Genomic DNA, 15,478 nt, shown 5'->3' on the forward strand with positions numbered 1-15,478 from the left:
TTCCCACCAGCCAAAATGGCCGCCACTCAGCTATGTGTCGCGAAAAGATCTGAAGATGATTTCGCGACGCTAATTTTCAGATTTCATCCAAAAGTGGTGGATTAAGAAATACAGTGAGACTTGCACACGCATTTGCAGGTGGTAGGACCTTGTGCAAGGTCCGTCCGGATTGCTACCACCATCTTGCTCGCTAATCCTGCCGTGAAGCAGCAGTGCATGCACTGTTGTGTTTTGGCGTGGAGAGTAAGCCGGTGAAATAACTGGCACTTGAGGTATTCCATCTTAGGCCTCTAGGTTGGCAACGCATCTGCAATACCCTGGTGTTGCAGTTGTCTATGGGCGGTGGTGATATCTTACCATCAGGAGACCCACTTGCTCGTTTGCCATCCAATCGAATAAAAAAAAAAACGCATACTCACAAATGTTCGCATTTATAATGTTAAGTTAGGATTGTTATTTACCCAGCCAGATAGCCGCTCATTATTGCTTGGAAACGTATAGTGAGGAGGAAACGAGGAATCATTAAATACTGACTGCTCGCACATAATGCATGCTTTTACTAACATTGAACTAAATTGTTGAGACTGACCTCAATCTACGATTTTCTACAAATATTTCTTCGGTCGAAATGTGAGGTATCTACAGTCAAGGAAACTGAATCACATACCAGGGTGGAACCGTTTCATAATCAATTTCGCTATGATTTCTCTGGTAAATGTAGGTGTAGAATGTCAACATGACATTAGTAGCACAAAGGTTCCACTCTGGTCCGTGATTAGGTTTCCTTGACCGTACATGACGTACGAAATATGTATCTATTTCATCATTTATTCACCATGCATGCCCAACATTTAGGTAATAGCATGGTGAACGATTGTTTTGCTCTGATGATGTACTCTGGTTGAGTTTGAAACGCGTCAACGTAGTGTGGTGGTAGTTGGGTTTGTGTGGCGTGTGTATGGAGTATGGAAGCGGAGGAGCTGCACGAACCCACATTTTTTGCATAGACGTAGCTATTGTAAGGTCGCGCGTGAGCAAAGTAGGTTCCTATTGTTTTTAGTTCATTGAATCAGACCTCTGCAAAGTAATTCAATTTCATTTCAATTCGATTCAATAAATTGTCTTAGTTTTTGATTGAGCAAACCTACTGCTGATACAAATAAAAAAATCTAATTCGTGACTTCAAAGAGGTGCTAATCTCAGAGATCAATCGAAGTAAGGTAACAATTATGTGCCATTTTGTTATATTTAGGTAGATAATCATCACCGTACAGAGAAAAGCATCAAAAGGTAAGTATAGATGTCGTTAATGGCAACTAAACTAAGGCTAACCGCACACTGTGATTAAATCACCTCGCTTTGCTTTTGCAGTTTGCACAGTCAACTAAAAACATATCGATAAGGCCAAAGGTACAAAAATATGTAAACAAATATGTAAACACGTATTAAGTTAATAAATCGTGTACCTATACATATTTTTGTAACATCGGCCATATCGATCTCTTTGTATTCCTGATATCGACTGTACAATTATTAAATTCAAAACATGACACCTATGTTTTTTATTTAAGAGTGAAGTTTCTTTATCTTGAATCTTAATTTCATATTATTATCTATTTCATTAAATGATTACAACATGACATCAATACAATTGTATATCTTTAAGAGTGTGAATAAGCTAAGGTAGTTTTAAGGTAACTTATTAGTATTTGCAATTGCATGCCATCAATTTCCTAGTTTCCTACAGACAATTTATAGGTGTAAAATAAAGAAGTTAGTTTTTAACTAGATAGGCAAGACATTGTGACAAAACGTGCTCATTTAGAATATTAAACTAGAATAATAAAGTTTAGAATAATAAAATAAGAATAGCCCAATGAATAAATTTTCAAAATGAAAATCTTGTTTCCTTTTCCGTACATGTACCTACTTAAGTAAGATTTTAAAATTAAACTTTCTTCGTATATTTGATTTACGTCGAGGTTAAAATAAAACATAAGTTACGGGAGTTCAAATTAAATTTATTAATACGATAAATAATCACACCTAAGTAGGCTAGTTATTTTATTTATCAAATAAAGTTATAATTAGGCAAGTATGTTAGACGATATATATATACGCGGTAGCAGAAAAAAGTTAAATTATCTGGGGCTAACATTTTGATCATAACACTACAAACTGACATTAGGTACCTAATATCAGAATTGTAAGCATCCAGACACGTTTATTGATCACCCTCAACCTTCCCCTTACCCTTTGTGAAAATATGTCCGGTAAAGATTTAAAAAGATTAGTGATACATAGATTTCAGCAAAATTTAAATTTTTAATACAAAATTTTGATGACGGTACTTTTCGTTAACTATATTTCCATTACTATCCAACATATTATGTACCTACACAAAATTCAAGTTAATTCGATCACTGGAAAGGTCATATTTGATTTGTGATCACACATACAAACAGTGCATTGCAAGTTCAATAAAAACTTGTAAAATTATCTTAACAACTCAAGCTATGTGATACTCAATATAACCCTGTCGCAGTAAGCACTTGCCGCACTTATAAAAAAACTTGCTAAAGGCATCAGAGGCTCCCTGCGACAGGGTCCTACTGAGTGTCACTTTCTAACTTGTCAGGGTGTAACTGACAATGAACAAAACCATCGCATCTAGACAATTCGAGCTGTTCATAATAGATAATATATCCGCTGAACTAACGGAACTTCGCAATAAGTATGCATCAGTTACTTCAATAGAACTTATTAAGCCTTTGTTAAAGTATACGTGGCGCGGCTTTACTTCAGCGTCATTGATACAAGTCCTGTCCGTGTGTCAGACATCGTAATAATTGAACCGAAGTGGATGAACAGTTATGATGTTCAAAATCCACACACGACTTTACGTCCACGGTCATAAGGCTGTTTAGATTATTTTGAACAATACAACCGCTCACCCACTTCTACTGACTATACAGTACCTATAGCATAGATGCACAGACGCGGGCTGCTCGCGGCCCTGTTTAATATAAATACGCGACCTAAAGTAGCTAAAGTAGCGTACTTAAAGTAGCAAAAAGCCAGCGACATTATGATAATTTGAGTTTTTTTTATCTGCTGCAGCCCGCCTTTAGTTCATAATCCATCCGAGTGGCCCCTGGTCCTAACAAGTCTGTGCATCCCTGACATATAGTAAAGGTTTTGACACAAACGTACAGTCTTGAACACGTGGTTTGCGTTATCGTCTCAATTGCAGGGGCCAGCGCCTCTAGCGGCGCGTATCGGCACCAACTGGCCCTAAACTGCAAATTCGAACTTTGTAACTTGCCGTCCCGCTGACGCTAAGATTATTATTATTTAATACGAGAGTGAGAGAGACGGAACGATACGAACTTCGATTTTCTAATTTCGTAGTAGCCCTCCTGTTCTCATAGTATTTGATACTTTAACGTGAAAGCATCTAAGATGTTTGTAGCTACGATAAATCTACGCTAAGAGTCAAGCAGAACCTCAGTGATGGCGGCAAGAAAACGCCAGAGTAGGTATAGCCGTTTATATCTGTCGCAGTATCGTTGAAGCCTAAATACCTACTGCGTATTCATCATCATCATCATCCCAGCCTATATACGTCCCACTGCTGGGCACGGACCTCCTCTCAGAATGAACTTCACACACACCACTGAATGGCTTCGTAGGTTTGAGCAGGTTTCCTCACGATGTTTTCCTTCAGCGTAAAGCTAGTGGTAAATTTCAAATTGTAACGCCATCTGACGGCTCAGCCGGGGACTGCACGAGCGACGGTTACGTTGCGCGCCCTCGCCGTGCTCGAACAGTTCGCGTGCCCGCGCGTTTTAGCCAATAGAATAATTTATTTTCTCCCCACTCTCATGTCTTGTCTCTGGGGACGCGCCATGGCATCTCCGGAGAACTGCTAGACGCTAAGCTGATGATTTCGTGTGTGACACTCGCATCCCTGGAACCTGCCCGTTTCTTCAACTCCATCCCACGAAAACCCCCCTCTACAAAATGTAATTTCGCACACGAATTTCGAAAAACTCAGTGGTGCGAGCCGGGGTTTGAACCCACGATCCTCTGCTTGAGAGGCCATAGGTCAAACCACACGGCTATCACGGCTTTTTGCCTATTATCAGTTGCCTATTATCTGCGTATAATATTATATAATATAGATATTATTTATTATTAAGTTTCTGTTAAAAACAAAAATTTAATACAAGAATTTATTTGCTGACTGTACCTACTTTTTGTTACCTAATTGTCACCCAAGTCAATCTGATCACAGAAAGTGGCTGAATATGATCTTGCAAGATTTCAATCAAATCTTTTGACCCAACAACAAAAACAGGGCAAGTTAAATAAATGCTTGTAAACACAAGGGCATAGTGAAGGTTGATGTCACTGAACAATATTCATAATAATTAAGCCTTATTGCTAAATTGTGTTGTGTACCCCAGAGACCGCTGGTCCCCAGGCCCTTAGGTCGTAAGCCTTAACACTAAAGGTTTCTACTCACTACACCGTATTATACCATGACCGTAACAGGTACGTGTGAGGCAATAGTACATTGTGTCTTAAGGGCGGTAAATAAGGAATTACGAACGAGAGTATATTAGAAGCCCGATGTCGAAGACTGTTTTTCATCACATTCACAATTTTGTATTTGTAAAAGAAAAAATATAATTCTTCCAAATATGCGATACCTGTCTATCGGTGTGACACGCCGTTCACATCTTGTAGTCTGTGTCGTGTTACATTTCCGTGCCTGATACGGTCCTATTACGGTCACGGTATGATACGGTGATACGGGTAGATTCCCCAAATAACCGAGTCAACCAACAACATATCATCTACTCATTCAACTTCATAGTAAACCGATTAACGTTAACACCGAATATAGCATATATGCAATTATTCTATAAGTTTACAAACAACTGAGCTTAAGTATATGACATTTTGAGTTATTATAATTTCGTTTTTATTGTTATCTAAACACAGTGTGGTCCGTTTAGTACGACTTCGTATTTAACAACCAACCGTTTCAGCGACGTAAGAATAGGTATACGTTTGGTTTTAATATGAGCCACCATGAAAGTACATCCGTTCGTTTAGTACGGCGTCCGGTTAGTACGACGTAATATCACCGGTCCCTTGGCCGTCGTTATAACCGGATTCTGATGTACAATCGAATCCAATACAACTGAGCAGTTAATTGGAATAAAGTATTGGCAAATGTAAGACAAAATTTAGTGATATTTTTGCTAAATCCAGTTACTAGGTTACTACTGAACTTTACAATGTTCGCTTTTAAATTGTCGTTATAATTTCTCAAAATGTTAACAGTAAGCATGATCTATAATTTATGATTAGGTATAGGTACTCTTAGGGTGAGTTTCACGGCAGTTATTATTTCCTTGCGGAAGTAATAATTGTCTCCACGTTGCGATAGGAGAGTGCACTACCTAACATGTGCTGTGCAGGAGTTAAGCTAAACAGTTTGACTTAACATTTCCTCGACTTATTGTATGAACAATGCTACCAACTCTCCCTAAGTTACAATGAGACTATCTAACATCCTAGTAACTCTAATAAATATTGGTGCAATGTCTCGAGTTACATACCTTCTTCGAAGCATAATTATAATTCTTATAAACTAATTATATTTCAATTATCTTATAACAATTAACCAATAACACTTTCAATTCGATGAACATCATTTTGCATTAAAAAGTCACAAAATGTTCGGATAATAAATAAATAATATTTCTTTCTACTTATCATTACATTTGAAACAATCACTTGGCAACACTATGTGCAAGATTGATGTAACACTTTTTTTGTTTTGAATTTGGAAGCGCCTATTGACCCTTTAAATATCTTTATCTACTTACTATACAGCCTTTGTCTGCTTTCTTGTTTTTAAAATAAGTTTGAATTGACCTGGTGAACTTTGAAGGAAATTAATTTATACATATTTTGGTTTCGAGTGGATGTTTAACTGCTTTTTATTTTACAAAAGTGCGCCATCTTAATTGAATACTGATCATTTACATTCCACTTATAACATGATCATTTTGTAAATATTATTACAAAATTAGTGATATATAACGCATGTACAAAGTTGCCAAAAGAAAATATTCAGTGACTTGATTACTTGAATTAAAAAAAAACATGTAACCTACTGATAAAGAAGGTTAATGTTAAATGCTCATCAATGTACAAGTACTTAACTATAAAGTTGAAGAAGACTAAAAATTCAAAAAGATATTTTCTATTGGATTCTAAAAACCACAAGTACATAATGGGCTCAAATTTATCCATTTTATTCGCAAAAATTCTGATACATCCTATAATAAATAAGTAGCTTATAAATCATATTTTATTTGATATTAAATATAGGAGACTTGAAGATATGTGTTTTAAATATGTAAGTTATAGAGCGTCATACAAATAAAAAAATACTGTTACTAATATTTTTTCCGCTTAAACATGCTCATAAGAAGAAATATATAAGTATAGTTATAAATATTTTACTATTAGTTAGGTGTAAGATAAGTTATGAATTGGAAGAAAAATGGCAGTAAGTTTATGGTTTAGTTTTTACTGTTCATTTATTTTACATTTATAAGTAGTTGTGTGCACAAGTTTTCGGAAAGCAAAACCGAACGTTCTCAATATTGTATAGGTTGTCGATGAAGCAAAATTACATTATATAATATTAAAATATATATTCTCACAAAAATCCAAGTAGTGCCTTCAATCAATTGTAAATCTTCAGGGCAAATTTTAATGATATAGCTGCCTTAAGTACTCATAAACAACATTAAACATAGGACTTACACACACTTCGCGCTTGAGGGAAATACAACCAAAGTACACAACAAATAATACATCTTCTTTATATAAATATAATGATATAGAAATAACCAACGCGTAATGTTTACACCTAAATCTTCCAATTTGATTTGGACCGGATCACCGGACTGAATCATTAAAGCCGGAAATAAATGCATGCTTATTTAGTACTGCTTCTACGGAGTTTTTTTTGCTTTTAACACACAGGTCCAGTCCAAACTGAACTGGAAGATCACTTCTTTTGTAATAAGCTATGCAGTAACGTTTATAACGATATCGAGCTTTAGCGCTAAAACGTAATAAAATAACTTAAAATATAGCCTTTACTGGCGTAGATGGAGCGTGCGTGACTGGAGTCCAAAAGTCTGAGACTGATTTTCAGGCGAACATTAATTTCATAAAATTGCCCATAAAGTTCGAATTAAGCGGCATAATTTGGAAATTTAACAATCATCAACACGCCAAACTACGCCAATAGATAGAAACATGGCTAGCAAGACATACCGCTTCTCGTTTGCTACCATTTTTTAAGAGATTCTGTTACGGTGAGCTTTAAACTTCTCTAACGACACATCATGAGATACTCGGTACAATATCTGTGGTTCATAAAAAAACACACGTGCAATTTTCAAAGATCGAAAGTCTCCAGTCAAAGACGTCGATTGATATTTTATAGTCCGTAACTTAATAACAAATGATAAACGATATCCAGTGCTAGCGGTAGTGGGTGTTACGCTAAGTTTGCACTGTACACGGCGAGCACTTTAGTCGTAGGTTTCGGACTCTTGCTGCACGAGTTTGAACCGTCGCGGACTCTTGACCGCGACCGACCCGTGACCGTCCAGTGACAGACGCCCTTTCATTTGCAAATACCTAGAAAATATGAGGCATACTGTAGGCATGTTCAAATCAGGGGATTGTGGTAGTTTCTATGAATACTATCATAAAAAAATACTGACATAAGATCTTGACAAAGTTTTTGGCTCTTTGTTTTTGTCAAAACTAAATCAAAAACGATTTTTAGCTAGGGGCAATTTTAAAACAGCTGTAAAGTTCTATGGTATTGAACTACAACCTTTTAACTTGCTGCTTCCGCAACCACAAAAACAGCTACGTATGTGGGAGACAGTAATATTTGTTGTTGCGAAACAGAAATATCAAATGTTATAAATAGTACATTGATATGGGTTTCGCAAAGTTTGTACTTTGCGAGACTCATATACAAACCTTATGAAATGTTTTTAATAATAATGTAAGATTTACCTCTTGATATAGCGACAGACCAGCTTTGTCGGCCGCTGCTGGAACTCTTCCAGCACTTCTTTGGGAGCAAGCACCTGAAATGCACCAAAATTTTCATTTTTAATGCAAACCAAACAAAGCAAATTTCGACCGACATTACGAAACTAGAGAACCACCAGTAGCGGTGTCCTCATTTAACTTTGAATGACATCGCTGAAACGTTGGTTGTAACCTAGCTCAACTGTCGAGTTTTTTGCCGAGATATCATATTACTTATTTTGCGTTCTAGTTAAAGCTTCCACCAACAGCATGCTGCTCTTTAGCGATCTCGGCATCTGGTCGCCTTAGAGCCGGTCGAGCAGTGTGACACAGACGACGGCGGCATTGATGCCAGCGTGGTGCGCGAGCACGGCGAACGCCAGCGGCTCTATCTCAATGTTTGATCTCTAGCCTTACGTCGCAGTATACTAACCTGGTCGCCTTTGAGCCGGTCGAGCAGTGTGACACAGATGACGGCGGCTTTGATGCCGGCGTGGTGCGTGAGCGCGGCGAACGCCAGCGACTCCATCTCGATATTGACGACGCCTGCCTTGTGCAGACGCTCCAGATACTCCATCTTGTCCGCTTCGGTGAAATCGCAGAATGCGCCGTCGAGTCGCCCTTGGCCTGTCAAACAACACGTTAAAACTAATGGGATAACTCGGCAAGGGTAGGGTAATTCGCTGGCCTCAGACCGTATGATCTGCAGTGCACGCCGAGCCAAAATCAATTACTTACCCTCGTAAAAGTCGTACGTGCACATAGTCTTGCCGGTGACGGTGTCGTAGGGGTCCTCTGGGTCTGCCAGCGCCTTGATCTCCCGCGCCAGCCGCCGGTCCAGCTTCGCCGGCCGCTGGATCGTGTTGCCCAGCACTGTCTGTAAACGCACAAATACCACGTTACCGACATTCTAATAAACATAAATACCTGGGGGGCTACTACGACATTCGAAAATCGAAGTTCGTATCGTACCGTCCCTCTCACACTCGTATTGAATAATTTAGCATCAGCGGGACGGCAAGATACGAATTTTGCACTCAGTTGTATAGGGCCTGCATTATTTTCCTTAGGTAGTCGTTCGTGAGAAGAGCGCAGCTTAATTGGATTTGAACTCAGATGCTTCGAAAAGTAGGATAACTAACCTACAAGTTCAGCTTCGCGTAAGTCTAATTCGTTTCATGCATAAGTGATTGTCGAATTTATCAGCTAATAGACTAATAGATCGGATTGATCTCATGTAGGCATCAGTACCATTGTATCAAAGAGGGAGTCTAAGAAAGTAGTCAAAATACCACGCACAGGACTTATCCCGCTAACACACATGAGTAATATTTACCTCGACGTTTCGGCAACATTACAGTGGCCGTGGTGATATTTGGAGAAATTCATAGCTACTCATAAATAATGAAATTTCGTTTAAAATTGAAGAAAAATAAACAATTTATTTTTTTACTTAAGACATGGTAAAATTTGTCTTATAAATAGGTAGTGCTAATAATGTGCAAGTAAGATGTCTAACCAGACTCATTGGATTGTGATATTATTTATTGTATATTTATTATTTTATGTACGTTATTCAGTTTTAAACCGATATCTATTTATTCTTGTTTATTATAATAAATGAAATTAAGTTTTGCTGTCAATGTGACAGTTGGGATAATTTCGATCATCGACATTAGTACCTAACAGACATCACAATAGTATAAAAGGACGGTTTAGCTTATTACTCGGACGACACTAGGAAAGCGTTGCCTCTAAATTTAGTAGAGCTAGTTACCAGAGCTCGAGAAACTTCCACAGCGCGCCGTCGACAGCTTCGTCGAACATGAAGATGGTGCCGCCCTCTTAACATACGTGGTACCGCTGCGGACGACACCAGGATAGCGTTGCCTTTAAATGTAGAGCTAGTTACCAGCTCGAGGGCGTTCCGAAGCGCGCCGTCCACAGCTTCGTCGGAGATGACGACGGTGCCGCCCTCGTAGCCGACGCCGCCGCAGGTACCGATGCGGAAGAACACCGGGTCCCGGACCTTCGCGTGGTACATCAGTTTGATCACCTCGTGCAACAGGATGCCGACGGATGGGATGCCCATACCGTGCTGTAAAAACGATTTTTAGATATGTATGGGCTGTTTCACCATCCATGACGGTTAAATGTGATGCCGTCTCCGTCTATTCGAATAAAACAAATAGAGACGGCATCACATTTAATAATCAGTTAACACTAATTCGTGGATGGTGAAACAGCCCCTCAATGTGATAAAGAGTGGGGCGGACGGGTGGGAACGCACTGGGCGTGCGATTGACACTTGTTCTAAAGTGATCGACCGGCACATGCAGGCGTCTCAGTGAAATATATAGTTATGTTTTACTACATAACTGTGCAAAAGCACAATTACCTTTTTAACCCACGACGCAAAAAGGGGGTGTTATAAGTTTGACCGCTATGTGTGCCTGTCTGTCTATCTGTTGCACCTTAGCTCTTAAACGGGTGGGCCAAAAAAAATTTAAAATCGGTTCATAAATGATGGAGTTCTGAGGTAACAAACATAAAAAAAAAACCAAATAGATAACCTCCTCCTTTTATTGAAGTCGGTTAAAAAGTACAATATCAATATCAACACGACCTTACATATACCTATACCTAAATAACACTGGATAAAACGACCAACCGTGTATAACGACCAAACGTTGTAAACGGTTTTGACTCTATTTATAAGAAGACGAAAAAAAAAACTTATTTTAAGCAAAACAAACTAAACTAATAGGTGCGGGCCGGGCATCAATAAAAAGAAGACTTCTATTTTCATTTCTTGTTTGAGTATTTTCACGGAAAATCGATGGTTTATGAATTGTGAATGACACGGCTGGAGCCAGCGCGATCGATGGCAAGTTTATACGTTTATACGTCTATATGACTAATCGATACTTCGGAAATTTAAGAAAGGGAAACTCCACATTTGTCACGTTATAAAAATAATAATATTGGTTCTCTTACACAGCACCTGAAAGAAAGGCGTACTCGATTAATGCTTCGAGACTCATTGCCTTTATCAGGGAAAGATCTTATCATAATTTACTTGTGATCGTCTTACTTGTCCCCAGTTTAGCCTCCAAATGTTGAGTGTGTCGGTAGGCGTTATTGACTTATTGCCGTCTATTCATAAGTTGGCTATTTTTAACCCCCGACGCAAAAAGAGGGGTGTTATAAGTTTGACCACTATGTCTATGTGTGTCTGTGTGTCTGTATGTGGCACTGTAGCTCTTAAACGGGTGGACCGATTTGAATGATATTTTTTTATTTGAAATCAGGTTTTCTAGCTATGGTTTTAAGACATGTTTCATCAAATTCCGTTTAGCCGCTTTTGAGATATTGAACTTTGAAGTGACAAAGTCGGGGGTTTTCCAACTTTTTGTTGGTTAGGTTATATTTTTAACTGCTAACGCAAAAAGGGGGCATGTTATAAGTTTGACGCTAATGTATGTCTGTCTGTCTGTCATGTAGCTCTCAAACGGATGGATCGATTTCGATATGGTCTTATTTACGTGAAAGCGAGTTTCTTTGCGGTGTTTCTTAGCTAAGTTTGATAAAAATCGGTTCAGCCGTTTTTGAGACACTGAACTTTGACAATGTTGGGGATTTTTCAACTTTACTAATTCTGATTTGGTTAGGTTATTATTATCCGCTAATAGGTACGGTCAAGGACTTTAATCCATGAGCCGCCAAGGAACCTTTTCAAAGGAAAAGTCATTACGATTTTCCTTGTTAATGTTGCTGTGTTCCATGGTGGCTCATGAAAGTCCTTGACCGTACATTAAGGGGCTGTTTCACCATCCATTGATTAGTGTTAACTGGCGGTTAGGTGTTGTGCCGTCTCTATTTGTTTTGTTCGAATAGACGGAGACGGCATCACATTTAACCGTCGGTTAACGCTAATCAATGGATGGTGAAACAGCTCCTTATACTTTCTGTCAGACATCATACGCTGCGATACTAGGTACTGATATTCTGCTGATTAATTTAATCTCAACTTATGAAGCGGTAGTTTAGTGTTAGTATAACCCGGACGGAACCTATGATCCCTATTAACCGGAACGTTATCTATACTAGGCATAAAGTACCTAACTACTAATTATTTATTAGAGTTTCAGTGATGTACTACTCATCTAAGTATATAGAGATAGTAGATATAGTCGAGGAAACTGAATCACCTTGTGGTACCAATGTCATGTTGACATCCCATACATTTTCCAAAGAAATCGTAGCGAAATTGATTATGAAAAGGTTCCCCCTGCAGGGCTACTACGAAACTCGAAACTCGAAGTTCGTGTCGTGCGGTCCCTCTGACACTTATACTATTCAATCCGAGTTTCGAGTTTCGTAGTAGCCCTGCTGGTACGTGATTCAGTTTCCTCGACTTAACAGTATTACTTTCACACGCTTTCAACTCTTTTCAAGTTTTTATGGCATTGGAAAAAATACACAAGCCATTCGAGATCATCCCATCTCTTGACTTGACTTATGTTAGTTGTTCGAACAAAACAAATAGAGACGGCATCACATTTAACCGTCAGTTAACACTAATCAATGGATGGTGAAACAGCCCCTTAATCTAATCGCGTCGTGGTCCGTGGCAATGACAACTTGTAATATGACAATTCATGTTTATCCATCCGCATTGTGTTAACATATAAATGCCTAAATATGTACTTCACTGCCTACGATCACATAAAGACAGCTACCGGCCGATGGATAACATCCTTGCAATCGCTGACACAAAATTTGCGGTGTAGGTACGTAAGTTAAATGAAACACTTCCATTTCCTTCATTACACTTGTGTCATATGAGACTAGGCTGTATGGCCTTCAGCCTTTGCCTTAGATATAGGTTATGTTTTATAAAAATAAATAAAGCACTTTGGTCAGAGATCCTCTTGTCTGTGTATGTCCATTTTAGGTACGCAACAAGCACTTCTCAGCACCCAATGTTTAGGAACTGTTTTCTAAAAACTGGTCAAACACAACATACACTTTTGCTGCTGTCAGGAGTCATTGGCAGCAGTGGTTGCTAACCTAAAGCGACCGGTTGCCAAAAACAAAAAAGTTGAAGTTAGAGATCCTCTTGTGGAAATGAAAGCGCACTTTTATTTTTATCAATAATCCTATAATACAACACATACGTTGACCTTACATTAGTCGCCCTTTGTACAAACCAGTTTACGCGGCCCTAAACCAACATCAATCGTATCCAGCGGTTTACGAACGGCAATATTCATTAATTGGTCTCAATTGGAGCTGCGTATCTCTGCTTGCACAGACACCGGCCAAACAACCCGCCGGTCACAACTAGGGATGGAGAGTCTACCATGAAATAATTATTATACCTATAGTTAAAAAAAACTAAAAGACTCTTTAATGGTATAAACCTGCCTGACTGCTGAATCAGACCTTGGATACCATACTTGGCCTAAGTACACCCTAAGTGACCCTAACAAGCCCAAAGACGACTAGATTTAGTTTGATAGCCTCTCTTCCTACTCCCTTTTCAGACCTAAAATACACCCTAAGGTCAGTAGTATTGGTCAAAGTACACCCTAAGACGATTCTAACAAGCCCAATCATGGCTAAGTCACATTATTCTGTCTTTGAGTTCCACTGTCAGCTTCCGACTCAATCATCAGATCAGCTCGAAGGAACCATTTCATTGTACTCGTATACCTATAGTCATCAGAACTGCGCATAATTGCCAAGTTTCGTATTAAAATAATAATAAGTGGCTGAAAATCAAACGGAAAGATTATGTTACACATAGGTATATAATATGTAATAAAAGTGAAACTATCTAATTAGAACGGACGCTACATTGCAAAAACGCAGGCAAAATTCGAAAAACTTATTTCTTTCGATTAGGTTTCTTAAACGTCCAGGAAGGATGGTGTTGGAGTCCTTCAAAGACAAATAATTAATTTAACTAATCTTCATTTGAAGAAAATGGTTAATTAAGTGAAAACTGCCATTTTTTACGTGTTGATCGCGTTCATCAAATTGGAAGTAATCTCAAGAGTTTCTGGCATATGTATTCAGGAAATCGGTCTAGTGTTAGAACGATATAAAGACTTAAAATTTCAATCATAAAGCCGTCGTCTCTGGCCGTCGTCATTTCTGAATAACTGCTTGTACATGTGATAGACCACTTATAGATGAATGAACGGATAATTTTGGCTGCAAAATCGTAAAAAGGTTTTTTAGAATATATTTTTCGATTAATCGATCATAGTTAGCCATCCCTATTCAGAGGCTGTCACGACTAACGAGATATAAACATGAAGTGGTGTCACGTGCCAATTCATGTGTTATAAAGCGATTTCAAATGCTATGCTCATTTAATGTTCATGGTTCAATTAAGATAACTTAAATGACAATAGATGCTGGAAAGATATGGGCTCAATAGAAGTGCATTTCTATTTAAATTTGTACCTACTTTTTTATTTGGTAATATTTTTTTACTCAGGTTCTTGTTGACGTCGTATTATTGAATTTGATTAAAAAAAAGTGTCCTCAATTTCCCATAGGTAAACAATTATCATATGTCCGTTTTGTACGAAATAATGTCACTTGACTCTAAAAAATACATGTTTTTTCTTTATTGCTTGTTTGTTTCATTTTCACGCGTTAACTACTGAACCGATTGCAATGAAATTCATCATACATTATATTTACATTAAAAACAATATATAACTTTATAATTATAAATATAATTAAATATAAATATTAGAAGATCAGATTAAATAAAAAGATACCTTTTATCTCCGAGAAAACGAGCTGTTACCAATGGCATGCGACAAATGAATTCCTTGCTTGCAGTATTAACATATAAGAGGCTGTTTCACCATCCATTGATTAGTGTTAACTGACGGTTAAATGTGATGCCGTCTCCGTCTATTCGAACAAAACAAATAGAAACAGCATCACATTTAACCGTCAGTTAACACTGATCAATGGATGGTGGAACAGCCCCTAAATCTAATCTCAATATAAATTGACCTGGACGCGAGACGGAAGTGGTCAACTATAGCTCTGGATAGGGAGATGTGTAAGGCCGAGAGGGGAGGCCTTTGCCCAACAATGGGGCACAGTTGTAGGCTAATTACAATAGTAATATTATTAGTGATTTGTTCCCAAAATCCAAACTAAAACCACAAACAAAAAATTGTATAAACAGCGACATTCACGGTGAACTATACTAAACTGACTAGGTACCTATAATAAATGAAGCTTTTTTTTATTGATGGCTACGAGGGCATTAGCCAATGACAAAGTCAGGGAAACA

General features: G+C 38.2%; 1 protein-coding gene across 3 annotated transcripts in view; it reads right to left on the reverse strand.

Moving 5' to 3' along the window:
* Positions 1-2,000: 2,000 nt before the first annotated feature.
* The window catches only part of LOC141431887 (uridine phosphorylase 1), a 33,825-nt gene continuing 20,347 nt past the window's right edge, over positions 2,001-15,478 (reverse strand). For all 3 annotated transcript variants that reach the window (XM_074093172.1, XM_074093171.1, XM_074093173.1), the window contains 5 exons: positions 10,061-10,246; positions 8,887-9,025; positions 8,582-8,775; positions 8,131-8,204; positions 2,001-7,740 (listed from right to left, as the gene is read on the reverse strand). In XM_074093172.1, coding sequence (XP_073949273.1) covers positions 7,632-7,740; positions 8,131-8,204; positions 8,582-8,775; positions 8,887-9,025; positions 10,061-10,246 — 702 coding nt within the window. In that variant the 3' untranslated portion in view covers positions 2,001-7,631. The remainder of the gene's footprint in view (positions 7,741-8,130; positions 8,205-8,581; positions 8,776-8,886; positions 9,026-10,060; positions 10,247-15,478) is intronic.

The sequence above is a fragment of the Choristoneura fumiferana genome, chromosome 10 (assembly GCF_025370935.1).
Source record: "Choristoneura fumiferana chromosome 10, NRCan_CFum_1, whole genome shotgun sequence".
NCBI lineage: Eukaryota > Metazoa > Arthropoda > Insecta > Lepidoptera > Tortricidae > Choristoneura > Choristoneura fumiferana.